Source organism: Eimeria mitis, genomic scaffold, assembly GCF_000499745.2.
Source record: "Eimeria mitis Houghton genomic scaffold, Emh_scaff35, whole genome shotgun sequence".
NCBI classification, from domain to species: domain Eukaryota; phylum Apicomplexa; class Conoidasida; order Eucoccidiorida; family Eimeriidae; genus Eimeria; species Eimeria mitis.
In genome coordinates, this window is record NW_024015252.1 from 12,652 (window position 1) to 39,756 (window position 27,105).

At 51.8% G+C, this 27,105-nt stretch overlaps 5 protein-coding genes across 5 annotated transcripts; 3 read left to right on the plus strand and 2 right to left on the minus strand.

Moving 5' to 3' along the window:
• Positions 1 to 933: 933 nt before the first annotated feature.
• EMH_0037350 (uncharacterized protein) lies at positions 934 to 2,832 on the plus strand (the record flags this gene model as incomplete). The annotated part of the gene is made up of 1 exon (XM_038022588.1): positions 934 to 2,832. The coding sequence occupies one exon, from the start codon at positions 934 to 936 to the stop codon at positions 2,830 to 2,832; it is 1,899 nt and encodes a 632-aa protein (XP_037878442.1).
• Positions 2,833 to 4,106: 1,274 nt separating this feature from the next.
• EMH_0037470 (Casein kinase one (CK1) TgCK1b, putative) lies at positions 4,107 to 6,998 on the minus strand (the record flags this gene model as incomplete). The annotated part of the gene is made up of 11 exons (XM_038022589.1): positions 4,107 to 4,164; positions 4,370 to 4,447; positions 4,597 to 4,690; positions 4,792 to 4,864; positions 5,094 to 5,159; positions 5,290 to 5,402; positions 5,563 to 5,676; positions 5,808 to 6,000; positions 6,146 to 6,247; positions 6,382 to 6,641; positions 6,878 to 6,998. The coding sequence occupies 11 exons, from the start codon at positions 6,996 to 6,998 to the stop codon at positions 4,107 to 4,109; spliced, it is 1,272 nt and encodes a 423-aa protein (XP_037878443.1).
• A 6,076-nt stretch (positions 6,999 to 13,074) lies between these two features.
• EMH_0037580 (uncharacterized protein) lies at positions 13,075 to 14,310 on the plus strand (the record flags this gene model as incomplete). The annotated part of the gene is made up of 1 exon (XM_038022590.1): positions 13,075 to 14,310. One exon carries the CDS (start codon positions 13,075 to 13,077, stop codon positions 14,308 to 14,310), a length of 1,236 nt encoding a protein of 411 aa, XP_037878444.1.
• A 1,902-nt stretch (positions 14,311 to 16,212) lies between these two features.
• EMH_0037690 (longevity-assurance (LAG1) domain-containing protein, putative) lies at positions 16,213 to 18,164 on the minus strand (the record flags this gene model as incomplete). Its single annotated transcript, XM_038022591.1, has 5 exons — positions 16,213 to 16,351; positions 16,495 to 16,713; positions 16,851 to 17,088; positions 17,455 to 17,542; positions 17,979 to 18,164. The coding sequence occupies 5 exons, from the start codon at positions 18,162 to 18,164 to the stop codon at positions 16,213 to 16,215; spliced, it is 870 nt and encodes a 289-aa protein (XP_037878445.1).
• Positions 18,165 to 21,717: 3,553 nt separating this feature from the next.
• EMH_0037800 (uncharacterized protein) lies at positions 21,718 to 26,802 on the plus strand (the record flags this gene model as incomplete). The annotated part of the gene is made up of 7 exons (XM_038022592.1): positions 21,718 to 22,423; positions 22,581 to 23,491; positions 24,468 to 24,593; positions 24,774 to 24,855; positions 25,020 to 25,132; positions 25,308 to 25,456; positions 26,151 to 26,802. 7 exons carry the CDS (start codon positions 21,718 to 21,720, stop codon positions 26,800 to 26,802), a joined length of 2,739 nt encoding a protein of 912 aa, XP_037878446.1.
• Between the last annotated feature and the right edge of the window lie 303 nt (positions 26,803 to 27,105).

The window sequence follows — 27,105 nt, forward strand, 5'->3', positions numbered from 1 at the left end:
GGCGTCAATGCATAAAGAAGTACGGTTCAACTGTACACGTATGTGGAGCTGCACTGTACTACGAGTTGCAGCAGAGTGCATTGCACCCCGTGCCAAGCCACCTCCTCACCCCCGTCCCACGGCCATTGGGCAGGCGGTACCAAGGTGCCCGACGACTGGGGAGGAAGCCAGTCGCTATTCGGAATGCTTTCTATTAGGTAGCTCATCCGCGGATAGCTGAGAGTTGTAGTAAAGTTGAGACCGAGGATTTTTCGTTGCAACAACCCCACAAACACGCACACCGAAGCCCGGTGTGATGCCTGCGCTAAGATCGCGCACTATTGCTAGATCCTGGGTTGTCCATCAGTAACCAGTCTGTTTGCAAATAAAAATACTCGTACCAATAAAAGACGCAACATGCACCCCAATGAAAACACCCTGCTCCCGGCAAGGAAAAGGAGTGGGAGGCAGGCGATCGCGCTTGCTGCACAGCAGGCCTATACCTCGGAGGATGCAAAACAATACAATATTGCAATTAATAAGGGGGAAATGCGCTTAATTGTCTGTAATTAGCAACTGGATCATGCCGACCGGGCACTGGTTGTCTGGGGCTGCCTGAGATGTGTGCGGCAGCTTTCTTCGACTAAACAGAACCCGCCACATCCATATTCCCTCAAGAATTGCGGCACAGCATTAAACTCGGAAAGTTTCCATATTAAGGGTTTTGTTAGGGCTTGCACGTAGTGGACTGTCCGTTCCAGCAGCAGCGTGTAGACAGCTCGTTACAACCGCAAGCCCCAGCCACTGCAGACCCTCGATTCCGAAAGATGAAAGGCACCTTGCTTCTTTCCGCGAAGTATTATATGGAAATGCATGTGTTTTTGAATTAGAGGAGCAAATGTTCGAGCTACTGAAAAGCGTACCTTCCGGGAAGAGCGACGTTTGAAGCAAACGATGCTAGGTGGCGGAGAATCAGGCCTGTTCGGAAGCATGTCCGGCACTAATGCCGCAACGACGGGAACACCTGCTGCTTCCGGTACCCTATTCGGCTCCGCTGGGCAAGCTGCTAATGCTGCGACGACTTCCAGCATATTCGGTAATGCCGCAACCGGGTCATCACTTGGAACTGCGGCGGCGGCGGCCCCAGCAGCGGGTGGCTTAGCAGCCCCAGCGTCACTGCCAAAGGAGGGTGGGTTGTTCGGGTCAACTTCATCAAATTCCACACTCTCTGGTGGCGGTCCGTTCGGCAGTGGTGCGGGCATGCCTTCGAGCTCAGCTGGGGGCCTTTTCGGAAGTAGTGCCACCTCGAGTTTGGGATCAGGGGCCAATACGGCGAGCGGTTCCACAGGAGGTTTATTTGGGAGCGCGGCCGCTCCCGCGGGAAATGCGCAGAGCGCTGCACAAGGAGGCCTCTTCGGGGGAGGCGCCAGCGCAACCCCCGGGTTGTCCGACTCTACAAAATCGGGGTTGTTTGGTGGAACCACTGCAACAAACAAGTCAAACGAGATCGTAAAGCCAGGAGGACTGTTTGGAGGACTCTCGACAGCGGGAAACACAGGGGACGCTCCAAAAGGAGGCCTCTTCGGAAGCAGCACCCCCGCTCCAACGACTAGTGGCAAGCCAGACTCAGTTTCAACTGGACTGTTTGGGTCTTCTTCAGCAGCTCCAGAGACAAATCAACCTGCTGGAGGCTCTTTGAGTGGAAAGAGTTCGTCAGGTACCTCCGTAACTGGCGCAGCGACGCTTCCCACTGGGTCTGCCTCAGGAGGCGGAACGGCTGATGCTTCGAAGGGAAGTGGCCTTTTTGGGAGCCTAGGAGACGCAACAAAACCAGCCAGCGGTGGTGGCCTCTTCGGAACTGCCTCAGGTTCTGTCGCAGGTGCTAGTGGAGGGAGTGATGGAAAGGGCAGCGGCTTGTTCGGGACCCCAGCCGCCGCCTCTGGGGCGACCCAGCAGCCACAGACAGTTGGACAGGCAGGCACAACGACTGGATCGTCCCTTTTTGGCTTTGGCGTTTCTGGAAGCAGCGGCAGCATTGGAAGCTTGTCGTCGAGTACGGCAAAAACTTCAGCGGAGACAAAAAGTGGGCAGAAAGGAAGTGAAGAGGCTTCTGCGCCTTCATCGGCTGTCGAGCAGAATACGACCGGTGGGCACAGTCAGAGTCTTCCCGGAGCTAGTCCCACTTCTACTGCTCCGAATGCTGCACCGCCATCAGGCTCTCTCTTTGGGGTCAAATCAGGGAGCAGTGTTGAGGCAAACCCCGCATCAGCGGCAGGGGCAGGCGTTCGAAGCGCTCCGGCGTTGCCACCAGAAGAGGTTGCACTAGAAACCATGCAGCACGAAAGGATGGATGATCTCCTGAGTAATTGGGAGAGGAGGTTACAGAGGAAGGTGGGACAATTTGATGAGCTGGCCCAGGAGGTGGCTGCGGTGGAAGCGTCTCTGATTACCCAATCAAGAGCCCTCGCCAGCATACGCGAAGAGCAGCAGCGCGTGCACCGGCGGCAGCTGTTTGTCGGCGAAACCATTGACATGATTGAGCAGCAGCAGAATGACCTCTCTAATCTATTAGCTTCAATAGAAGGCAGCCTGCTGGCGAGGCTCTCGCCGCAGGAGCAGCGAACCGTCTGCTCCACCGTCGAGCAGAGCATGTCACAGCGTGTGCTAGATATTGATGCGCAGATGGACGAGCTCAGTGCTGCTATCGCCCAAGCGGCTCGGAGGAGTCAGCCGGATCCCGTGGCTGCCATTTCGCAAGTGCTCGCGGTGCACCAAGCCGCACTCGAATCCGCTACTCAACAGTGCTCCAAGTTAGAGCAGTGTTTGAAGAGCCTCCAGAGATTTGTTGCGTAATCTCGGGTATGGTAGAAGCAGCAAATGGCAGGTCTTGCTGTGGAACGTGGAACCGTGGAAAAACTCACGCAAGTGCACCAGCGGACTGTGTGCCCTACACAACCGCTGGGGGGGTGTTCGGCCTACTGTGCTCGATAGTTACTAGACGCAACTGGTATCGCATCTTTACTCTGGAAGAGCTATTGGTACAGCTACACACGAACGTGTAACAGTCTCGTGGAATCTCGATACCGTACAAAGGCAAACCGCTAGAACGCCCAGCAATAATGAGTCCTTTATTGCACCTCCAGAACCAAAACATTCTAAGTGTTGTTTAAGTACTGTTTCTCCTTGGTTCCTGAAGCATGTAGATCCCGACGCCGGACAGCTTTCGCCGTCCGCACGGTACAAAACTGCGAAATCTCCCTACCCTGTCGTGCCGCTGCTTCTAGCATTGCAGCAAGGCAACAAAGTGCACAGTACCGAGGGGAGACCATGAACCTCGCGTACCTTGAATAACTCAAGTTGCTCAACAGCTGCACCATGCATAGATAGCATTTTCTTTTAACTACCAAGCCTCTCTCGCGGGAAGTAGGCAGATCGTAGCAACAGTTGTAACTCAAAGTAACACAGCTAGCGCCTCTTAAAGGGAGCAGAATTCGTGCACTATGCTTGAGACAACGATAGCTCCAATACTGCACCACGGTCATCTGCCGCGTCCGCTGCGTCCACAACACGAGCGCTGGCCAACGCCTCTGGATCCGCTAGCACCTTCACCGCTGGGATTCCAAACTGTCAAAGCACTCTACCTGTTAAGCTACTTATCACGGATATGTGATGGCGTCCGCTCGCGGTGGCGCACTACTGTCCACGGCTAAAACCGACTGCACCCGGCCCCACGATTCATAGTCAGTACAGCCAGCAACATGGTCGCCAGGACTTGTATTTGGTACTGCTCCAGAAGTTCTAAGCAGCTGTGGGTCCCATCATCCGCAACGCGTCTCCGTGCTTTGTCTTCCCTCGGATGACACAATGAACACGCGCCTGGTCCAACGACGGAGCATACAGACCGATCAAATGCACATCCGTTCCACCAACGACGCGTGCTCGTCTACGCCAAATTCAGATGGTTTCTCCATAATGCGGGAAGGCGATGTCCGCTGCTCAGGTCTTCGTGGGAGATTTGACACAAAACTGAACGGGAGGACAAACAAAGCACACCAAAGAGAGTCCACCGGGGCCTCCTGCAACTCGGTAGCAGGCAGAATCCGTCACGAATTCGCGTGTAAAGACAGCTAAGGCGTGATAGATCTTACAAAAGGCAAGCAAGACAAATGGCTGCGCTGTTTCGTCCTGCAAAGACAGCACCCGGACCACAAAGGCATTGCCTCAGCCCGATCGAGCAAACAACTGAAATGCCTGAAGCCCATATGCATGGCTATCCTAAGAAGGACGACGGGAGGAGATAACTGAACAAGCAGCTCAGCAAGCATCATGAATGCCAGTAGTCGGCGGGACAGGGAGCACAATCGATACTAACGAGCGCCGAACTCCTTACGTCTCGTCTTTCTCCTGCTGCGCCTCGAGTGCATTCTGCACAACGCCCTCGCCCGCCCCGCGCTCCGGCGCCATCACTCTGAATTTCGTTAAAGAGCAAACAGCAATCCAACCCTTAAATATTATCCATGTGCAAGCGCTATGAGCGAGAGGTCAACAAGAAACAATGTTATACCAAAAGCGATGACAGCCGTCTCTGAAAAGCAATATTAACGAATACCGACGTACGACGGTCCGCCTGGGTTTGTTGCCATCGAAGGGTTGACTAAATTGCCGTTTCCTGCGACGACTTGGTTCTTACTGGCATCGCGACTCCTTCCCGCTGCATCACATCGCCAGCAGCAATATGCCAGGACCGGGATTAGACTGCTTGGAGCCACGGATATCCCTGGGAAAAGGCAGACTGCTCTCATGAAAACTTACGAGCAAGCCTATCTTGTTCCCGTCTAGAGCGATGCCGTGGTTCTTGGCTGCAGTGGGCATGCAGGCGATCCCCCTGTGGTACAAAATGAAGATTCCCATTTGCAACGGTGGTTAAATGGTTATGCACTTTGTAACGTCTGGCAAAATGCCTTCAATAGCGGATACCCAGTCTGTTAAATCGGGTCCGCCGCACACCCGCGGTGTCATGGAAAGTGAAACTATGTTTGCACACATCCACGCCTCGATCTTCCATGCGCTCTGAAGGACGTGTCAGCGAATCACCAGGCATGCGTTCTGCTCACCGAGTGACCAAGGCTAGAATTCCGAGCATTTAGCTTCGGCGTCCAATCGAATGCAGCATCCTGCTGCTGCAGACAAGTCGCACACACCCTTCAAAGCCCCCAACTGCTCGTATATGTCCTAGCAATGGCTTCACGCTACTCAAGGAAACACGAAAGCGAAAAACCAAAGGCAACCAGCGAAGGGAATATGTCCTACATCAAATCCCTCTTTAATGTAGAGATCCTTAAAGAGCCCCCGGAGATACGCGTAATCCGGCCGATCTTCGAAGCGGAGCTGCCGACAGTAGTTAAGGTAAGTCGCAAATTCCGCTAAAGAGGAAGCACAGACACAAGGCGAGATTCGGTGTTGGGTGACCTCACGGAGCATTTACGCGGAAAACCATCATTGCAGTAACATGCAACTGATCCACCTGCTGACTGCAAAGACAGGCATCTCGTGCACAAAGGTCGGCTAGTCAAGCGCACACACCGGGGTATCCTTTGCATAGGACCTCGACAGGAGTAGACATCTTCTTCTCCATGATCTTGTGGTATTTCTCCTGCTTCGTGTTCGCCTTAATGCCTTGCCAGGGTAGCGTCCCAGCTGCTCCATAACAGCACCAGCACGCATGGTAGCACTGTTTAAACAGAACAAACTGAGTGCCCAGCCATGCATGCATCCAGCGTCCACCGAGGACTGCTCCGAAAAGTCATATGCTACCAGCATTCTCTCACCCCTGCAGAAGTACATGAGGACGTAGCCCACAGCCTCTAAGTCATCACGCCGACTTTGTTCGGAGCCAAGGTGTGCACTGATAGAGGCGTAGCGGGCTGTCCCCGTTAAGTTTTTGTTTTCCCGATATGGGATGTGCTGGTGTGTCTTCGGATCACGGTACTTCTTTGCCAGTCCGTAATCTATCATGTATATCTGAACATCCAATGCAGATACCACACAGAACTAGAGACACCGCTAGTAACACTCGTACGCGCCTGGTTCGCAACACTTGCGACATACGCGCCCATAGTCCAATGAGTTACATACACCCGAGGCAAAAGTATTGAGGGGTTCTCACCACACTCTGATGAGGTCCGTTCACTCTGCCAATCAGAAAATTGTCCGGTTTGATGTCCCGGTGGATGAAATTCTTGCTGTGTAGATACTCAACGCGGTCGAGCTGCAGTGAACACAAGCGTGCAGACGGCGACGCAATTAACGCATTGTCAAGAATCGAGTCAGTTCGAGAGCGCATACTACTCCCACGTTCTACGAAGCAACATTGGCTTCGGGAAGTGGCATGAGAGTACTCACGACTTGGTCAGCAATCATCAGGATCGTCCGGAGCGTGAACTGGCGGCTGCAGAGGTTGAAAAGGTCCTCTAGGCTGGGGCCCAGCAACTCCATAACCATGATGTTGAAGTCAGCCTCCGCATCACAGTAGTAAATCTGTGCTATTCCAGGGGCTCCTTGTAAATGCTTTATGAGTTTAGACTCATAAATGAGCTGGGGGTGCTTTGCTTTGGCACTCTCTACCTTCATCGCCACCTCCTCTCCAGTCTGTACATTCACACCTGAAACAAAAGCAGTCCAAAACCACACACGACCTTACACTCCATAAGTGTCTGTTGGCCGGCAGGCATGGTGTGCAAGGCCTGCGCCTTCCCTCACTGCAACGAGAAAGTAGAGTCAAGTGTCGTCGCTGGCCTCGCATTTGCGTTGCCTCAACAGCTATGCAGTGAAGTCCTGGGAGGTCACTGGTCCATATGTTCAGTACATGTTTCACTGTAGTGCACCACTGAAATATTACCTTTGTAGATATCTCCAAATGACCCTGAGCCGATCTTACGGCCCAACCGCCAGATGCCGCCGATCCTGGCATCTCTAAGAGGGTTTTGATTAGATTTTGAACTGTCTGCATGGTGCGCCATAGTGGCGGGCTATTCATTGGTGGCTCCTATGCAGCATATCAGCACTTATGCCAGAAGCGGTTCTCCGTCGGGAGCCGCACTCGCGACTTCCGCTTCCCCTAGTGATCCTGCAGAAAAACTGCCGAAAGCGCAAGCGCTGCCGGGTTCAAGGGGAAACCAGAGCGTCGCAGAGTTGCGCAGAAACACAAAAAGCCCCCTCGAAAAGTTAAGTCTGCTGAGGATGCAATCACGCTTGGAGAAATTGCACTCGAACGTGCAGGCGGAGACAAGCGCAGCCTTTGCAACTCATGTGCCGTGACAAGACACCCTATTACTCCTCCGCTGGCCGAAGAGTTCACGCCAACTGCGATTCTGCCCAGAGCACCGAAGAGAACGCTACCTTGATAGACTCGCCCTCTCACAGGTTCTGCTCCATCAACAAGCAAGACGCGCCAGCCCGCAAGACCCCCTGCGGTCACTAACCCCTGCCCCGTTAACGGAAGAATGAAACGTTATTACGAAGCAAGTAAGCGACAGAGACAAACCCCAAGAGCTCTGCCGCGGCCGTGGATGGCACGTGCGAGTTGTGCTAAGCACCACTAAGACCGCACAGCCCCGCCACTGCCGCGGCCTTCCCCGCCTGCGCGTCTTGCACGGGAAAAAGCAGTATACGCCTTGATATCACAGTGTTCTGCGGATGTTGCGAGCCAGGAAGGCTCCAAAGCCACGCTGCTGCTTGGTGCCCTCTACGAAACAGTGCAGGACAGCCATTCTTAGGGTTCCTGCAAGACAGCCACCAGGAAAAGGTGGCGATCGCACCCCCAGACTCTGCGGCGGCTGATGCGATGTTCTGCGGGAACAACAAAGAAGTAACGTGCGGCAAAGGTGTAGGCGCCTGCTCCTGAAAGCCCCGGGAACCTCCAGAGGGGAAGGTGAGCCTACGGCGTCACCAGCAGGAAGCTGAGAGATGGCGGTGCCCGCGTACACAAACAACTACTATGATGTGACAAGAAATTGATTAAACGGATGGAGTCACTGGGCGACGCAGAGGCCTACAGGTGGCATGCTTCTGCCGGGTCAACGAATCCACGGCCAACCCGAAGATCCGCAGCAGAATGTCGGGACTTGGCCGCCGTCGCGGCAATCAAAACTAGTCAGTAATTACAGTTTGATAATAGGGATTTGTGCGAAAGCCCTCCAACATAAAGGCACAGCAAAGCCCCCTGAAAGTTCAAGCGGCCGGCTCGCGGCTCGCGCCGCGAGAAGCGCCGCCTGCACATCAGCACCGCGGCCACATGCTGCTGGCTGCCAGCAGCTGCTCAGCATGCAGAGCAAGTGTACTTTAAAGCAGTATGGGAGGTTTCGAGGAGCTAATCTCTTTGAACTCTTGCTGTTAGCCGAAGCTGAATCTTACAAATAGACCCACTTCACACGTTCTCACTGGCCGGCCCTTAAAACACAATCTGGCGTCCAGGATATCCTATGACTGCAGCACGGCATCAGTAGGCTTCCTTCCATGAGTAAAAGTTGAAGCTGCCACTTTTTCCACTTCTTAGTTCCTTGATACGTACTCTGAACTGAGACACCATGCTGGTGTGTGCACACGCTCTAAACGCTCTATGCGATCCCGGGTGATGCAGAGTGCAGCTGTGGTATGGTGGGTGTCTGGTGCTGTGTGTTGGGTCAGGTTTCATAGAAGTAGCACTTCGAAATCAAAAATGCTCTTTTGAAGCAACGGGTTCTGCTCCTAGGCTGCAGAGTAGGGGAGGGGAACTGCTGTGATGCCCATCTTCGCCGGGCAGGGAGCGAAAGTGGTCTGCGAGAGGTTATGTTGGGGGGTGTTGCTGTCTGATTTCCAATCTTGTGTGCCTAGATTTTTGCTTGGGTTTTTCAGTTTCTCTGTTTGATTTCCAGGCCTCGTCTTATGGTCTTTGAAGTAAGGGGGTCTCCAGCGGGGCGCCGGACACCTACTTCTGTGTGGCTCGGGCACTGCCCCGGCGGCGGTAACTAGCGTTTGAGTGAGGCGCGCTTGGAGATATTCCCTCTATGTGGCTCCTGCTGCAGTGATGGCACCTCGCTTTACTTCCCTTTCTATGGTGGTTTGCTCCTTGTGCATCGGCTAGAGTATGCACAAAATCTGTAACAAGTTCACAGTAGGCTGGGTTCCGAAGTTCGGTTGGTTTGAGGGCCTGCCCTCTCAGCAGATCCAGTCCACAACTAAGGTAGTTGCAATGCAAATGACACTGTCGGTGTCTTGCTTGGAAATGATTTAGAAGTCCAGTCCAGTTTTGAACGTGGGTTTGCAATTATGCACTGTCTCTTCTCAGCCATCGAAGGGTGAAAGTCCCACGAAATACGCCAGCGGAGTGCGTCTTGTTAATCTCGTGTTTGCGTGTTGGCTTGGGCAAGGGAATTATAGATGGTTCGAGTAGCTTGCTCTGTGCGAAGTTATTGCATGCATTTATACTTGCACTCAGACTGGCTACTCAGGACCAGGTAACCGGCTAGCAATTGTCTGCAGTGTTAAGAGGTGCGACATAGGGGGCTTGGCTATGCTTTCCTGTGAAACCAGCCTTCAGCGGTAGGTGCACCAACGTGAGATGCAACTGATAAATTCCCACTTCTCCTTGTGTCGCTGAGTCAGGGTCTTTTGAAAGCCCCAAGGGGTGGTTCGCTCCTTTCGGAGAGCTTTCATCTTAAGTACTGTAAAACTATAGTAGCATTCGCCTCTCTTCAGCTATAGCCGACAACTCCCATTGTTACACTTAGTAGCACGGCAAAATTCATTGTGACGGGTGCGAGCAACGAACCCATTCCTTACAGCTAGATGGCCGGTGTATAGCACTGACCTAGTCAGTATCTCGCTTCCCGTGAAAAAATAGCCTTGATATAATCTTTCTAGAAGTCCTGAAGATGATTCTAGTCTTTTTATGTTCTGGCATAACGGAGGTTGAACAGGACATGCCTTCCGCTGGAGAAGCTAANTGATTCTAGTCTTTTTATGTTCTGGCATAACGGAGGTTGAACAGGACATGCCTTCCGCTGGAGAAGCTAACAGCGCCTACGCACCCCGTCGCATTCGAACGTGTGCAATGTCTGCATCACATCCAGCAAAAGGCAATTATATCTCGACACCAATTCATTAGGCGTGCCTGCAGCTTTGGCAGCTAATTCGTAAAGAACCCCTCCACCTGTCTCGGCCATCCAAGTGTGTAGGCATCATGAGGCGGAGGCAGCGCAGGAGTTCCTAACTTCTCCGGTGCTGTACTTTTGTTGTCGAAATGCACCCGAAGTGTTACAGTTTCAATTAGTATAGAAACATCTCTATTAGAAGCAGAGGCAGACCAGAACTCCTGCAGAAGATTGCAGTAGATTCCTGAGCGAATCAGGGCAGATATCTCAATGAGTTTCGTTCTGGGATTACCATCGGTCAGAGCCGATAGTATTTACGTTGCTGTGGGCAAATTCACGAAGTATGCCCACTTCATCCCGTGCTGGAGTCCCGTTACTGCAGAGGGGGTGGCGTAATTCCTCAGTAGTCATCTTTAGAAGCTCTACGGCTTTCTGACGAGCACCATTACTGATAGGAACCAGAAATTTATTAGCGCCTTCTGGCGCGAATTCATTAGGCGACTCAAGAGACCACGATATCACCACCGCAAACCAGCAGAAGCCAGGGTCAAACTGAAAGCGTCCGCCCTGAGCCGCTCCTGTATTTACTACCTTATACACAGCACAATTCATCAGAGTGGCTTGATATATTTCCTTCTCCAGAACGGGTCTATAATACAGCTGTTCACTCTCTACTTGAGGCTGGGCATCGCACCTTGGGACTGGCTTTATGCGAACTTGTTTATTGCGAAAGCAGCATATACTCAGTTTCGTGCGTCATTCTCGCCTGTTTGGTGTCCAATTGGCTAACGTCTGTCGATTTACGCCCCTAACCCGCTCCTGCACTGGTCTGCCATTCACTGCCGCAGTATCAATAGGCCCTAATTCTGAGGCCTTAACCAAAATGATTTCTTTGCTCTTCAGCTGGCGCTGTGGAAGTGGCACTTTTTACCTTCTTTTATGCCAAGGTACTCCATCGTATCAGCGAGTTCCGCCTTTCACTCCTTATATCTCTGCACCGTTGGCTGCCCTGCCGCTTACCGAGCGCCTCTCTGTGGTGGCCCCCCCCTGCTATGAACCAATTACAGAGCAGCTTCGGGGCCACAATTGGACTTCTGCTCACAAAGGGCAAATACTTTTCGATGTAGCGCTCTATCGACAGCTTTTCTTGCTTAAGTTTGCTGTGCTGCAAAAATAACCAGTTCCATTGGGGACCTAGGAAGAAGGCCCGCGCAGAGCTGATGCGCTCGGAGAAAGCAGAACCTCTGCGTAGATGCTGCCACCGCCGTCGTCTATCTTGAGCCAATAGAAAAGAGGCAAATGGCAATTGTAAATGTTCCGGTGCATTTACCAGACGCCGGTATGACAGCCAAGGAACGCCTCGACTGTTTTCGCATCGCGGGGCCCGTCAGAAATTGTTGGTCGGCAGAGGCACAGTTGTTCTTCCTGAATTATTGATGGTCGACATGAGCTTTTGACCTCCAGAATAAGCGCTGAGTCCTGGTGAAGATGCCTTTGAGAGTGGGTTGCCTCCCCATCCAAGAGCAGATCAATGTCAGTATCTATAATCGCAAGATGAGGAGGCTGGAGTTTGACAAGGATGCTAGGGGAAGCTTTTAACGCTTTTTTCCTTTGTCTTTGATTATTACTACGCATTATGTCTCTGTGTTGGGGGTGGGGCGGAGTCACTATTCGGAGCTGTTCCAATGAACCATTGGGTGCAAGCAACGGGAGAGTCCGCTGCCTTTTTAGAGGACCGCAGTCTGCTGCAATGAAGCCCAAAGACTTAAGCGAGGCGTTTCCTAAAACAAACCTGCCTCCCTCCCTCGTCTCCAGGTGTCCGGGGCGCACAAGCTCAGCGCCTGGAAATTCGGGAGAGGAAGCCGCCTGATATGACGCCGCTCACCTCGCTTCAACATAATGATGCAAAGCAGTGTTCCGTGCACGCACAACCAAGCTTTCTTTGCTGCAGGCACTCTCTCTGTAGACACTTGGTGAGCATTCATATTTGTTTACAAGCAGCCTACCAATGTCAAGTGGATGCTCCGTTGCTAACTTGGGGTAGACAATGCTACGCTTTCGCTCAGTTCGAGGCCTCTCCTTACAACAGGGAATCAAGCCACCAACTGATATAGGTGTAACCACTGAGGCTGGGCATTTCTGGACCTTTGTTGTACTTTATTGGTAGAGGCATATCGCCACTTTGTATCCGATGAAATTCAGCCTCACAGCTAGGGCCCACGGCCGGGAGGCCCGGCGATTCACTTGTAGGCTCGGTACCGTCCCAAAGTGTGGACGTAGAACAAACCGTGCACCTCCCAACGAAATATATTGGGATAAAAACATCAGCGGTAAAAGTATTCACCAGCAGTAACCCGCAGTGAGCGACGTACTTGCTAACAGCCAAGCCCACCCACTGCTCGGCCCTCACCGTCGACCGGGCCGCAAGCACCGTCATTTTCAGCAGAGCTGGGACCATCGCTGTAGAAAAATCATTATATGTATGCGCTTAAGTGCACTTTTATTTAAACGTCAGCAGATAAAGGTCAGGCAAGGGCTTTCCTCTAACCCCGCTCCACTCGGCCTCAGTGGTGGCACGGGCGGCAGTCCCTCCCGAGCGGCGCATTGTTGCAGCAGGACGGTGTCTCTGCACTGCAGACTTTCGTTGTTCCCTTATTTATATGTCTGTTTTTCGGAACAGAGTATCCGATCTTTTTCGGCTGTACATGGAACTACCTTGGTAGTTCCAATTGCGCTGTGGGGCCGCCGTCGCCACCAACGCTTCAAGCAAGAAGGGGAAATTGTTATGGGCTTCCCCATCCGAGAACTGGCATCACTTTATACTTTTTCTTTTTAGGTTGGGTATTAACTGCTGCGTCTCCGACGAACAACGCCCTAGGTACCCCGGCGCTCCCGGTGGCCTTCCACGACCGCTCTCTACGCAAGAACTGCGGAGCTCAGGAGGCTTTATCGAGCTCGATCGACTATGGGGAAATTCACGTGTTTGTGCTGGAGGAACGTGGGAGCTGTTAACCAGCCAAGCAAGCGGCAGACTAGGGGAACTGCTCAGTGTGATCAGCTGTCTGAAAGGAAGTGTTCCGAGGAATCAGCGCCGCATGAGCCCCTGCAGAAGTTGCAGGATCATGTGGCTTGTGACATTGCGCAATCCGTCACTGATTCGGGGCCTCAGGATCAGCAGACCGTAGCAAGGCTTGACGCCGAAAAGGTACCAAACGCTACCCCAAATTGTTTAGTGAATCCCAAGAATGAGAAGCACGAACTTCCTGAAGCCTTTGCGGCGTCTACAAATGAAAAGGAAGGTATGCCAGAAGTTGAGCTCCTCCTGCCACAGGACAAGAATTTCGTCGACTCAAATATCCCAGTCTTGGACGAAAAGCTGAAATGTCACGAAGAATGCCGCAATACGTCTCAAGAGACAACGCCAGGAAATGATAGTCGAGTTACATCCTCCCCAATCTCCTTTATTTGCCCGACTTCCACAAGCGGTGGAGAAGAAGATCATCGGGCAGTCGTTTCGACCCCTCCTATTCTGGGGAGCCAGGGGAACCAAATAGAAGAAAGGGAGGGAGTAAATGACACAAACTTCATACATGGTTTGCAAGGGGAAATACGCAGTTCCTTCACTGAACAGACGGCTTGTCGAGGTACTAGACCAAAAGGTGAAGACGACCGAGCAGTCGTCTTGACCCCTCCCATTCCGGGAACCCAAGCAAGTCATGAAAGAGAAAGCGAGGTCGTAGATGTAACGAACATCATACGGGAGGAGCAGAAAGCGAGAACGGATTGCTTCTCAACTAAAAGTGCAACGGATCTGGGAAAGGAACCAGATACAGCGTCGACCGAGCTTGTGCAACCTGATGACATCAATCAATCTTTGGACGATAAGAAAGAGCCGAAGACAAAGTCCGGCAAAAAGAAGAGGAGGTCGCGCCGGAACAAAAATACCCAGAGTCCAAGCGAAGCGGAGCCAGTCCAAACGGCTGGAACAGACGGGGAGCCTCTTGCAGTCGCAGAAGGTACAGTGGGTAATTGTGATTCTTTCGATGATGAGTTAAGGCACAAAAATCCGGAGGGGGAGCCACTGGATCCTCAGACTCCCAGCAGGCAACCTGGGCATGATAAATCTTCGCGAAAACATAAGAAGAAGAAGGCCAGCAAAGCGAAGGGAAAGAGACGGCATGGGAAGACGGGCAGACGCTAACAGGAACAGTTTTTTAATTCCGCTTGTACAGGCGCTGGGCAGTTTCGCATGGCAGAGTTATTGTGTAAAGCAGCAGGAGTGGATCCCTTTATACCAATCTGGCACTTGTGAAGACTCGAGAACTGGATGTATTGGAGCAATCTTTTTGATAGCTTGTCTATGAAGAGCGATGTCGTCATGAAGAACGCGTAAACATTAGAGGCATTTTCTGAGGTCTGGTGCCACACTCGGAAATGCAAGTTTACAGCCGGGGGGAGCTTCCCTTTGATGAAATTGTTTTACTGTTATGGTTGCAGAGGTACATATTCCTTTTTGTTGTCGAAATCATTGTCTTGTAGCTTGAGTTGTTCTGGTCATCTCAGTTCTGGAACTGTAACAGTCTTGTACACTGGATCTCTCAAGACATGGTACGGGCGTAACTTCAAACTCGGTCCTCTAGTTAGCCCATCAGATCAGCTTGCCCCTTACGAGGTTTTTGTTAGACTGCACAGGGAACAGGATCATTTTAAGAGGGTGAATTTTTCACGCTGAAGGTAATTCCTGCTATTCACAGATGAGGAATTGCTCGGAAGAAGCAACCAACGCAAGCCAATGGCGAAGCCTTTGCTTTTTCAACATTTTGATCTAATATTAATACAGGTGGTGGGATGTCTCCAGGGCTTAGCTGCCGTGCCTTGCGTACTCACGCACTCAGGCGGCGACTCCTGCACTCAAATATCTTATGGTCTAGGTATAATTTGCCAGTCTGCACCAGGTTTGTGGGTGGCACTGTTTTCATAGCACATTGCCAGTGACAAATGGATGGCAGCATGTTCTCGTGGCAAATGTCCGTTTATGATCACACAGATTTCCTACATAGCTTTCAGTCTGGCTCTACTCCCATATTCGGTAGGTACTGCACCTCGATCCTTCCATTTACATACTTGAGACTGTCAGACCTTGCCGCTGCTCGAAATTATCATTTTAGTAGCTACACAGGCGCAGAGGCGGATGTCCTACCTCACCCCCATGCTCCGCCACAGTGGCAGCACTGTGACAGTGGCAGCAGTGCGGCATCAACTGGGAAGCTAATATTGGCTGGGCACAAAGTGGAGTTATTCCACACCATTGAATTAAACAGTGTTTTAAAGTATTGAAGTGGCGTAAAACAGCAAGCGGTGTGTTGGAGCACTGTTTCGATTGCGAAAAAGGTCCCTGTGTACAGCCGAGGGACAAGAGCTGGCATCGCAATTTGTTGAACATAACTTTTTGCCCACCGTCTAAGGAGATGCTTTTGACGGGCTGCGCATGATGGAATCGCAGTGACCAACAGAAATAGTGGTGCTACTGTTCCCTTATTTTCCACGGAGCCACATGGCTGCGGAGCGCAAGTGTACGCCACACCCCTACGCGCCCCTTGGGCTGCGCTGGCGCAAGAGCGTTGCCATCTATGCCATTCCCCATTAACTCTGGGGCGCTGTCTGCCAAGGAAGACCGACTGACTCGGTCTGATGATATAACAACTGACATCAACGGGCGAGCAGTCAGAAGCCATCGTCCCCTTCTACCACAGAAAGAGATGTCCTTGACGCCGCTGGCTTCCTACCGTGCCTGTGTTTGTGCCAGCGTCCCACTTCCACAAGCTCTGTAGCACATGGATTCCACCACGGGCGCACACCGTGAGAGCCCTAAGAGCCAGTGGAGGCCAGCAGCTTTATCGCCAGACGAAGCCACATACGGCAAGCCTCACGGTCCAGGAAACAACCCGCGTCCAGCCCCCTGGGCACCAAAAGCGACAAAGTAATCACTCAGGGAAGGACGAAATAACCCGGTGGAGGCGGACGCCGCTTGTCTGCCTATGCCGATTGTTGGAAGGGCTCATAGGAATTCCCGAGAAGACGCACATGCCCACATGTTCCCGAGTCACTCCACTTTCGATGGCTTAACATCGAGACGATCCCTTGGCTGCCCTGAGGAATCCACCTCTGAAACTCTTGAATGCAAGTCTCTCATCTGACCACTGAGGATGAAGTGCACAAACATCTTCACCATCAGCACAAACCTGCAAGAGCACAACCATACAAGTACATGTGCAGGCATGATTGGCCCCAAATATATGCGCCCACCCTATCTCTTCTGTGGTTCCAATTCGTGTCATATGCCCCTGCGGCTACGTGGAATGATCAATGTGAGTTATATGCATACCAATATATGTTCATGAGGCTCAGTGTGAGGAGAATGAAAATGAAGTAGCTACTGCTTTCCGTCTCAGAATTGTCTGGCCGAGTCTTTATCGCCTTAAATATGGGGAAGAGGGCAGCAGATGGGAAGGTGTATAGCCGGAAGTAGAACCAGCAGCTCGTTAGCAACACAAAAAGTCCAATTGTAACTTTATGATACGGCGTGTCTACAAACGCCTTGCACCTGATCATAAGCACCGCATTTGATCCAACAGAAGACCACAATTGAAAGTAAACAACGGGGGCATTTGTGATCATCTGGAAAGCTATTAACAGGCACTCGATAATCTTTAGTGGCGAGTTTTTCTACGAATCACGCACCCGAAAGTAAAAATATCGCAGATGTCGTGACAAAATAAGATAACTACGCCGACCCTCAAGAAGTTGCTCATGTACGAGAAATAGATGAGACAAAGAGCAGAAACACAAGGCAGTAGTTGGTCAAAGAAGTCGGGAAGCCACGGTGACTTCAGAATGTAGATAAGCGTTGCGAGGTGGTGGCCGAAAGCAACGTAAAAGTACAGATGGCAGTAAATGCTGTTCTGTTGCATCGGGTACCCTGCAAAACGAACAACCACACGTATGAAGAAACGCCATATTTTTGCTCTGAGTCCCGTCTATACACACATCGCAGTACACCCCGCACTGCCTTGACTGTGCTTCGCGCATGTTAACGTTTGCCTTGAAATACCGTGTCCGATGGCATGTGGAGATGCCACATGCGGCCTAGTGCGTTCGCAATTCACTGTAACTAGAGGCCAATCCTCAATGATCTGCCCGCTAGTGCTTGGCACGCTCGCTCATATTGACAGGTACGGCAGACGACAAGCCAGCACGACTCACCCTTCCACAGCTCCTCTTCTGCACCCTCGCCACCGAGCTGTTGTGGCCACCAGCGCTCGTTCCGAAAGGACAGAAGGCACACCGCTGTAGTCATTAAAAAGTACAACATCTTCCAAGTCATTGCCCCGAAATGAGAGCAGAGTAGTTGTCGCACCTGCTCGCTCCATCGGCTGCAGGAAAAACAGACCGGGGGAGGTTAACAAGAATCCTCAGCATTGCAAGCCAAAAACGCATGGCTATTTCGAATATGCTCATCCCTAAGATGCAAGTATCAGGGGGAAAAGGGAACGTAGAAGAACTAGCAATACACTAGCTGCGCATGTCGGGAGCCGCCACGTGAGCGGTTCAACTATACATTTCACAGCAGTGTACAGGAATGCAAAATGTAGTGCTAGTGAATTCCTACTCGCGTGGAAGTAGGCGATCCGCAAGCGGTTTTAGCAGCCATGTGCAGAGGCCCTGAGACGCACGATGCGCTTATGTCTCATTGTGTGCAGTCGCCCACACTCGTTCGCACACAAAGCGCAATGTTTTGCGTTTAGCAGGTAGTGCGCGTGGCAATTGCATGTAGGAATCGAGTTTGTTCGTCGACGCTAGGCAACTCACCTGAAGGACAAGGTAGAAAGCCGCAGCAGCGGCGCCGTAAATCCGCAGGTCACTCGGGTCCGGGTAGCCACCGCCTGGGACACCAAGGCGATGGCGAATACTTCCAGCAACTTTAGGGTAGTGCAATGCCGACCAAAAAGCAATAACAGCCAGGAGAATACCGAAAACGCGGTCCAACCGAACCATTTTTGAGTTGCATGTGCGCCTCACGGACTGTTCAGCTGGCTCCCACAAGTGTGCGCTGGAACACGCGAACACTACAGCTTCCTAACGAATATCTTCAGCGTCCCAATCCGCTGCACGCTGTCTGTTAGGACAGCTGCCGCTAGCGGAGTTCCACCTTGAAATCGAGTCGAGGAATGGCATGCAAATGCATAAACCTCCTGGAGAAACACCCCAGTTCGTGTGGGCCCGGTGAACGAGTTGACCTCGACTATTCAAAAAGACGCGCACAGATAAGATAAGTGCTATACTGGTGAAGAAGTGCACTCAATAATCAGAAATGTAGAGGGATCCTCCGGTGCTCCCGTGAGTGCCCCAGGGGCATTCGGGGCGCTGTCACACAATCAAGGAACACGCACACGCCCAGAAAGGCAAAGAGCCCAGGTGTACACTAAAACCGATGTTCACCACAGTTGTCAGGAAGAGGGAAGTTGGATCTGCACGGATTCAACCGATGCGCATGCTGATTCAGCCCCCCACTACGGGCAGCCGCTGAACGGCCACATAATGTCTGGGATGGTAGACGTTCGAAGACTTCCTCACGGTCTATTTGGCTTGGAATTATTTTTAATGGTCATCAAGGGTTTGGAAGTTTGTAGGGCTACTGAATTCCTGCCTTGCACGTCTGTAGGTACTGTCTGGTGGACGCACGCACAGCCCGTGGCCCACCGTGTTCCATTGCTGAGCGTGTCTGATGTTTCAGTTTCTGTAATGTTAGCATCTCTATATGTAGGCTCAGTCTCCGACCGAGACCTCCGATATGGGCACTTCACATGGGCGTAACCACTGCCTGCTTCCTCGTCCAAGACACGCGGATGCGGCGGCTGTAAATCTCGTCCTAGTGCTACATCTACGGATTCAAGGGGAATGAAATTTCTGTTTATTTTTCAAAACTTTCGATTTCACTTCAGACGGAGCCAGTCAATCGAGCACGGCCCGAAATTGCGAAACTTGCGTGCACCCGATGCTTGTGTAGCACTCACCGGAACCCGACTTCTCTGTAGAGTTACTTTACTTGTGCAGCTTTCTCATCTGTAGAAGATATTACTCCGCCAGTTGTTACACGCAGTATGGCGCATCCTCCCGCAAACTGCGCTGTCTAGCACGTACCCTCGGCACTCCTCCAGTAACTCGGCCTTGAGGCACCAGGGCTGTTCAAACTGTGCTAATGGATTTTGGACGTCATCATATTTTTCCCCTCAAGGGCTTGCAGAGCAGTTGGTCGACTTCCGCCACTTCTGCCCTTGCCTTATTTGCCCAGCAGAGTTGCCCTTAGGAGACCCTCACCCGCAGACACTCTGTCGAGCGTTTGCGTTGTCGTTGAACCATTTTGCATTGCTCGTTTGCATCCATTGGATAGGTTGAGGGGCTTTCCCCCATTAGACGGGCGTCCATATGGTAGCGTGTATCTTCCGGGACTAGCAGCGGGTGCTAACACTAATCTCAGGCAATCCTTTTCTCAGTAGCCTCAAACACACCCTGGCTGGGAACGCCTGGGAGACAAGCCGGGACATAGTATGTTCGTTGGCTGTTAGTTAGTGTTTCGTTTCACTGTGGCTCAGGAGGGGCTGCGCCGGCGAGGAAGACCATCGTAGCGTCTTGCCTTCACGATTTTGGCATGGCGTTACCTAAAGGCAGTCATGAAGTGCTGATACTGATAAAATTTCCCCTGCTCAGGAGTGACCACATATGTGTTGGGAGTAAATGTACGCATCGCGTACTTCGCAAAATGCTTTCTGGTCAACAGGCCTCTTCTACGTTCCACTCTTAGGCACATCCACAGTTTTTGTATGGTGACAGCGTGGAGGCTGATTGGGCAGTCACTTGGCACTGCAGCTCCAGTGGAGCTTTTCGTACATCGTGTCCGCCTTATTCCTGCTCTTTGCATTCATGGGAAGTTCTTGATACTTTCGATCGAAATTGTTAACCCTTAGTGAAGCACACATGTCTGATGAAGTATAAGTTGGTTTGTGGTGAGTAGCGTTGTTATTTTTGATGGTGATTTCTGAGTCTTAGCTCCAAGATGTTTACATGTCTATATAGCTCCTGCTTTACCTGCAGTAAGTGGCCTGAAGCTACACGCTTGCGAATTTGCAAAGGCCTTCTTTACGCAAGTTTGACCCCCCTGTCTCCATTTAGTTGAACTGATGTTCGCACTGAGGAGAAGGAACGACTGTTCATTGGCAGAGTGTTACTGCCCTGCAATAGGGAAGCTGCTATGTCTGCAACTGACAGGCTCCTCATAAATGATGCCCCTTATTTTGTGTCATTTTGTATAAAGACACCGCGAAGATTTTAAGACTTACAGGCTACCGCTCTGATTAGGGCACAGAGAAGCCTTGGTTACCCCGATTGACGATTGCTAGGCTACCACAGTGGTCTAAGTAGCGTACACGCCCTGCGCGCCACCACATTTCTTGTTTACAGAGAGTATCACATATTTCAGATAGGGATGTGACTGCCGAAGATGAGAGAAGCTTCCATGGGGCTACGGACTATGCCTGCTATCGAATGTAGCGCCAAGCGTTACGTCAACAGGACCGCTTTTACTCGCGTGCGATCTGGATATCTCTCTTTCTCTGTAGAATGGTTCCTTCGACTACAGAGACGGTACACTTTACGGTTTGCTGAGCTCTAGAGATACCTGACGCACTCCGGTCAAAAAGCGAAAAAACTGAAACTGCCTCCCGTGTTTTGCGCCCCAGAGTACCCATTGGAACAGTAATTTCAGAATTCTCCTCCAAACGCTATGAAAAAATTGCCTAGGTAGTGCAGGTCGTCGGGTGGCTAGGAAGTTCGGGGCCAGGTTTGTTGCCACGTTGACAAATCTGCTGCTCAGTGCATATGTTCTGTGTGGGGTCACCACTGGTCACACGCAATCCACGGTGTTATCATAGGGCAGTCAATACCATTTGTTCGGCAAATATGCCTCTCTATGGTGATAACTTGACCAAATGCATGCAGACGCAGCAGTTTTGAGCGGAGCCCGCAGTGACCCGCGTAGTGGACTGCTTCCGCTGGGCCAGGTCCACGCGGCAGTCACCGCAATGAGACACACCCCACAGAAACTACACAAAGTCTAGCTTTCCACGAAGTTGCACGGTGCCGCGTCACGTACGGGTGCTGTGAGATAATATTGTCACCTTTGATGAACCTCCTCTTGCAGCTTTACCCCGGCTAAAGCGCTGGTGGACTTTTGGCTGGGTTGCTTTGACGGTCCTTTTTCGTTGTCGAACGCCGATTTCAGCAGCACAACTGCAATGAAACTACAGTGCAGCTGATATTTATTGATGGTAGTGTTTCTGGACTCTCCTTGCCACATGTAGAAACCGTGTGGAAGGGTCACGGTGGCTTCTTGGTGGCCAGGCAATCTCACAGCTAAGCAGTCACGATCGCACTCACTTTTGTCATATCCCTCGTCAGAGTGGGTTATACTCATTGATAAGGGACTACTGGAAGGCTGGATGTGCGCGTTTTCTTTTGCGGCTGGTTGTAAGTCGCGCGAAGACCCTCCGCAATGCTGAGCAGCGTCTGGAACAAGTTTGTGCCTGGTGGTAGAAGCCGTCAAACGCATGAAGCGCAACAGACTGCTCTCGAAATACGTGGCGATTCCTTGTCAACGGCCCCCAATGCGGAGGTGAGAGGGGAGAATGCCGGCGCAAGTGTCAGCCCAGCGCCAAAACCATTTGCGGATCACCTCTGCAACTGCGCGGCTGCCGGCTGCAAATCCGTGGATTCCGTGTGCATATGCTCGGTCCAACAACCGGTTTGTACGTGTCTTGTCAGCGGAAATGATTGTGCATCGGACAACTGCGGCTGTATTGGGTTACGGCATGGGCACAGTTGCGCTAACTGCAGTTGCGTTTGCTCCAACAGGGAGCCAAATGGTGCAAATGTGAAGATAGATCATTCTGACGCAGATGGTTCAATGGCCGATTATGGGGCCCAACAGTGTAGCGGGCAGCAGCAGAGTCCAACTGAAGTCCACAGTGGGCCGCAAGCTCATCGGAGTAAAGCGGACAGGGCAGACATAATCAGCCGCTCAGCGGGCAGTGACTGTCTGCCAGCGCCTCATTCGAGCTCCTGTGACATGAACCCACTTCAGGATCATCAAAAGACAGCATCACATGAAGGAAATACCCAGCATCAACAGCACTGGTCGGCTTCATCCTCTCCTCTTCCTGTAGAGAAGGGGTCAGCAATGTCGAACCGGAGTGATTCCGGTAAGTTTCCACCCCCATTATACAGCCTTGCTGAAATTTAATGCAGTTGAAGGAATTAACTACGCAACAATCTTATTGCGGGATCTCCAATATTTGTGTTCAACCACTATCGTGAACTGCAGCATTGCACGCTTATGCCCAATGCGCCTTTCCGCAGGACATCCCGAGGGGTGGGAACATATACGCAGCGATGATATACAAGCAGCATGCATGCGCAACGAGGAGGCTATGCAGACAGGAAACGCCTATGGGGATGAGCCACGCCGCGAAACGGTTACACCGGGGGAGCAGGATTGGAGAACCAACAAAGCATCCGGCAGCATCGCAGGTTGGAATTCACCCCCCCCCGAATTCGAGTTTGTCGCTGACGGTCCTTGGTGTGATGTGAGTCGACTGCTACGGCTTTCCAGCAGACAGCAACCACGAGGATGGGAATGGGCATGCTCGGGTCTCGCCTCTGCCTTACTGAGGGATAGAAGCAACAGTAACAACCATGCTGAAGCGGTCGCTGCACTTGGCGAAGCAGACGACGCGGGGGAAGACGCTGCAGTTGCTGCGGCTAGTGAGAGAACTGGTCGTCAGGGTTGTCCTGTAGTGCGGTTGCTTCGTTCGGCTATGTACTCCACCATGTTTTCCGGGTCAGAATTCATTCGTCGTCATGGCACTCTGGGTAAGGCCACCGCAGGAACGGAAGCAAATAGTGCTTCTGAGTCACCACAAGCAAACCCCACTGGCTGGGGCGGACGATGGCAGCTCACTCCATTCGATTATCCTCGAGATAGCTTCACTAGCTGCTCTAGCAGCGACAGCAGGAGGGGAAGCGCCCCGGTACCTCCTGTTGCATTATCAGTTGAGGATGGAGAATCTTCAAGCGGATCACAGGGAAGCAGTTTCGAGTCGCATTCTCAGCTGCTGCATGGGAGTGCTGGCGGCTCTGATGCTGTGAGGCCCCGCTCACCCGTGGGAAGCCCTTCACTCGCAGCCAGTAGCGGTACGCAGCGGGGAACACTAGCTGCTGACGAGGGAAATGCAACGGTCTATCCCGACTCTGCACATGTAGCATCTGAGGTGCGCATGGCTTTTCTCTACGCGTTGTGTATATCGGGGGACTGACCGGGGTCGCCCTGGTGTTCCGCTGGCTGCACTGCGCTGCTGGATTCCCACTCATCGCCCTGAAAATTTAGTCAAACTTTCCTCTGATCCTGTACATAGCGGGATCTCCTTGTCAATTCAATCCCTGCTGATTGAATCTCGTTATTTTTGGTATTTGTGCGCCCAATTCAGGTGCAAGCGTCGTGCTCTGCCACAGAGATTTCCGATCCTGCTGAAAGTGGACGGTGTCGCGCTTCGGTTAGATGCCTTCATGGCCTTCTCCTCCACCGTGTCAGCCCTATAGAAATATCATCCACCGTGTTTTACTATAGCGCCTCAGGTGGATGCCCAGAGTGTTCGTCTTCCTCTGCGTGGCCGCGAGCTCGTGCAGATGTTGCCTGCTGCAAGCCCAACACACGGCTCCGTGTGCTTTTCATGCCATTCTTCTTGCCCCCAGCATTGTTCTGTGCATTGGCCAGGTAGTAGTGTCAGTCTTCTCTTCCCAGTACCCATTTTCTTGATTGTCTTGCAGATTGCCTGCTAATTCCATGCTATGCTGCCGACATCATTCGCATGTGTTTCATTCTGAACAGCTGTAGCTCTGCCTACCCGTTGCTTCTTTTACCGATTTGTTGATCGAGCTGTGTGTGTTTCTGAACGTTGAATTATTAAACCGAGCGCGCATAACCGTTGCATACTTGCACACTAACATGGCATCATTTTCATAGACGTTACAAGGGCACTACTTTTGAATCAGCATGCACTAACCTAGTTCGAAGCAAGGACATTACCACTACCGAAGAGGGCGGGTAGAGATGATCCTTCAAGCAGTTAGAGGCCCATGTTCTATTGATCCTGTGCGTTCGTACTATAGTCTCATTAATTAGACGCTGCATTAACTTTTCGTCTCACGGCTATCTGCTCCCTTTTGGTTTCCGGCTCTGTGGATCAGGCGCAGCAGCACATAGAAACTCAATGCCGGAAAAAGTTGAAGAAAAATGACATGCGGCTGAATATTCTCATTACTGCCTTGCCGGGGGTGGATACAGACGTGTTCTGCCGACAGATGTTCGCGGAGGTTAGTAGGATTCTTTTCTATTCCTTTCTGCTGTCTTTCGTTGCACTGGTTTCTCCCACTATTGTCACAACAAAGCGTGCTTGCAGCGTTGTTGAATATACGCATGCAGAGAGTTGCCGATTTGGTCCCACACAAATACAGTGTATGGCCAAGTAAAGCTTTTGTGTTCTTTGGACTCAGTGGCAAGAAGTCAGTCGTCAACGTGTCTCTTGCGGGGAGGAGTTTGTCTTCCGCTCTCCGTTTGTTGTTCCGTTCGTCGAGGGTAAGCTACACTGTTGGCACGTGCATATTGGCACTTTACAAGGGGCTTCGAATTTCGTGCCCATGTATGGTGGTGCGCACCTGTGCCACAACACACACCCGTGTGTACTGTGACTGACAATCACTTATATACTGGGAGACTGCGCATCTGCTTGGATCATGCAGTTCCCGTCATTGCGGCTACTAGCTTTGCTTCTGCTCTTCCTTATTGTGAGCTTCGCCTATTGGAAGAATGGACACGAGATGCAGTTCTGCAGCAAGAGGCGACAGAACGAAGGGTATGTTGCAATTAGCTCTGCATGCATACTTCCATCCGTCGCAATATGGACTCGTAGTGGAAGGCAAATCTAGCTTCATATTAGATAAAGGGGGACGGTCTCGTTGGTCATACAACTACGCCCTTGTGCTTTTAACAGGAAGTTTGGATTCTGTACTGTACGTAATTTGTTGCAGGTCCACATTTGTCTTTTTCTCATCCCTCACCTCGCCCTACCTCTATCCACAGGAGTTTTGGCTTTGTTGAAACGCCTCCGGGCCGTGGCCTGCATGCTTCCCCTGTTGATTGTGCAACAGACCACATCTAACGAGCAAATTTTGCGCGAGTAAGACCCTGCAAAGATCGCCTGCAGGGATTACTGCTTTTTTTCGCTTTGCAGAATTCAGGTGTTTTTTGCTGCTCTGCATACTCCGTATTGTTGCCGATTTTTGTGCTTTTTGGTACAGCAGAGGAGTACTCCGGCTGCAACTTGCTGCGTCTGACCTAGCGACTCTGGAGGAAATGCTGCTTCCGTTGCGCTCAACTACGCGTGTGCGCGGGGCCTGTGCCCACTGCCAGAGAAAAATACAACAGAAAGAATGCCAGCCGTCTGAAGTGCATTCTAAACCGGAGCCACCCCTGTCCTGTGAAGGGTTTTGTAGCAGTGACACAGCCAACGCCGGAAAGTGTCCTAGTGGCACAAATACTCAAGAGCGACGGACCCAACCGCCAGACGATTATTCAGAAAGCATAAACAACAGCTGCAGTAGTGTCAGCAGCAAGAGGAGTACTCATGGGCAACCAATTTGCGTTGATAGCACAAGCCCAGATATTCGAGAGCGACGAACCCTCAAGCCATATGATTCTGCAGAAAGCAACAGCCGAAGTAGTGGCAGCAGCAGGAAGGGCAGTCATGGGCAATCCATTGACGGTGAATGCGCAGAAAGTCGAAGAGGTGACAAAGTCGAAGGGGAGTCAGCACTAGCGAGCAGAAACCGGCGCAATATGCAGAATTTTAGTCGTGCCCCGCTGTGTCTCAGCGCGGTTCACCTTCCACTTGTACTACAGCTGCCTTTGAATGGCACAAATTGCGGTACAGATTCGCGATGCACGTGCGGGGAGGGAATTGGCGGCTTCAGCGAGGGAGTCACAACCCCTTTGTCACTGCGCGGTATGCTCGTGGAAGCATCGGCAGTGCTGCTGCGCCAGCGCGCTGAATATGGATGCTTCCTGCCATTTCTTTTCCAGCAACAGATGCTCCCAAACCGAACCAACAAGCTGCGCGGTTTGCAGCAGTGGGAAGACGAAGAGAAGCAGCAAAGAGAACAACAGCAGCACGTCGAAGCTCTTGTGGATCTTCGTCAAGTTCAGATTGACACTCATCCCAACACAGAGACAGCAATGCACATGCAGAGACAGCTTGACGGACTAAGGAAGCAGCTGCGCAAAATGCAGCAGCAGCTCCTCCACCTGCAGGAGAGAAGGTTTTTACAGGAGCTGCTGAGGGAGGAAGCAGCGGCGGCGCGGCCCTACCCCAGCCCCCACGGAAGAGTGTTGCTACAAAACAGCGACGCGGAACCTGGTGAGAGGGAGGAGCTCCTTTCGCAAGTGGCTCAAACTGGCCTCGTATTGGCCCTGATGCTAGGTGTTGGCGCACTCCTTTTCAACAGTATGAAACGTGGCAGCTGCTGAAGGGCGGAGCTGTAGGCGTAGGCGTGTGAGCCCCCGGGCCAGTGGTCCAGGGAGTGTATGACCCAATTGTTGCTCTTGAAGAAATTGGCTGGGAGGGGCCGTGAGCGCATATTAGATGGCAGATGAACTCTTATTTTTCCCATATGCACAATGAAAATAAGGTGTTTGCGCGCATTGACTTGTCTACGAGTAAACGAGTGTCTACGTAACCACAGCAGGCTAAAGGAACTACAGCAGTGCCTAAACACTGGTAGATTTACTCGTCGCTGCTCCGACATGGCGTGCTCACCTCCTGCCATGTGT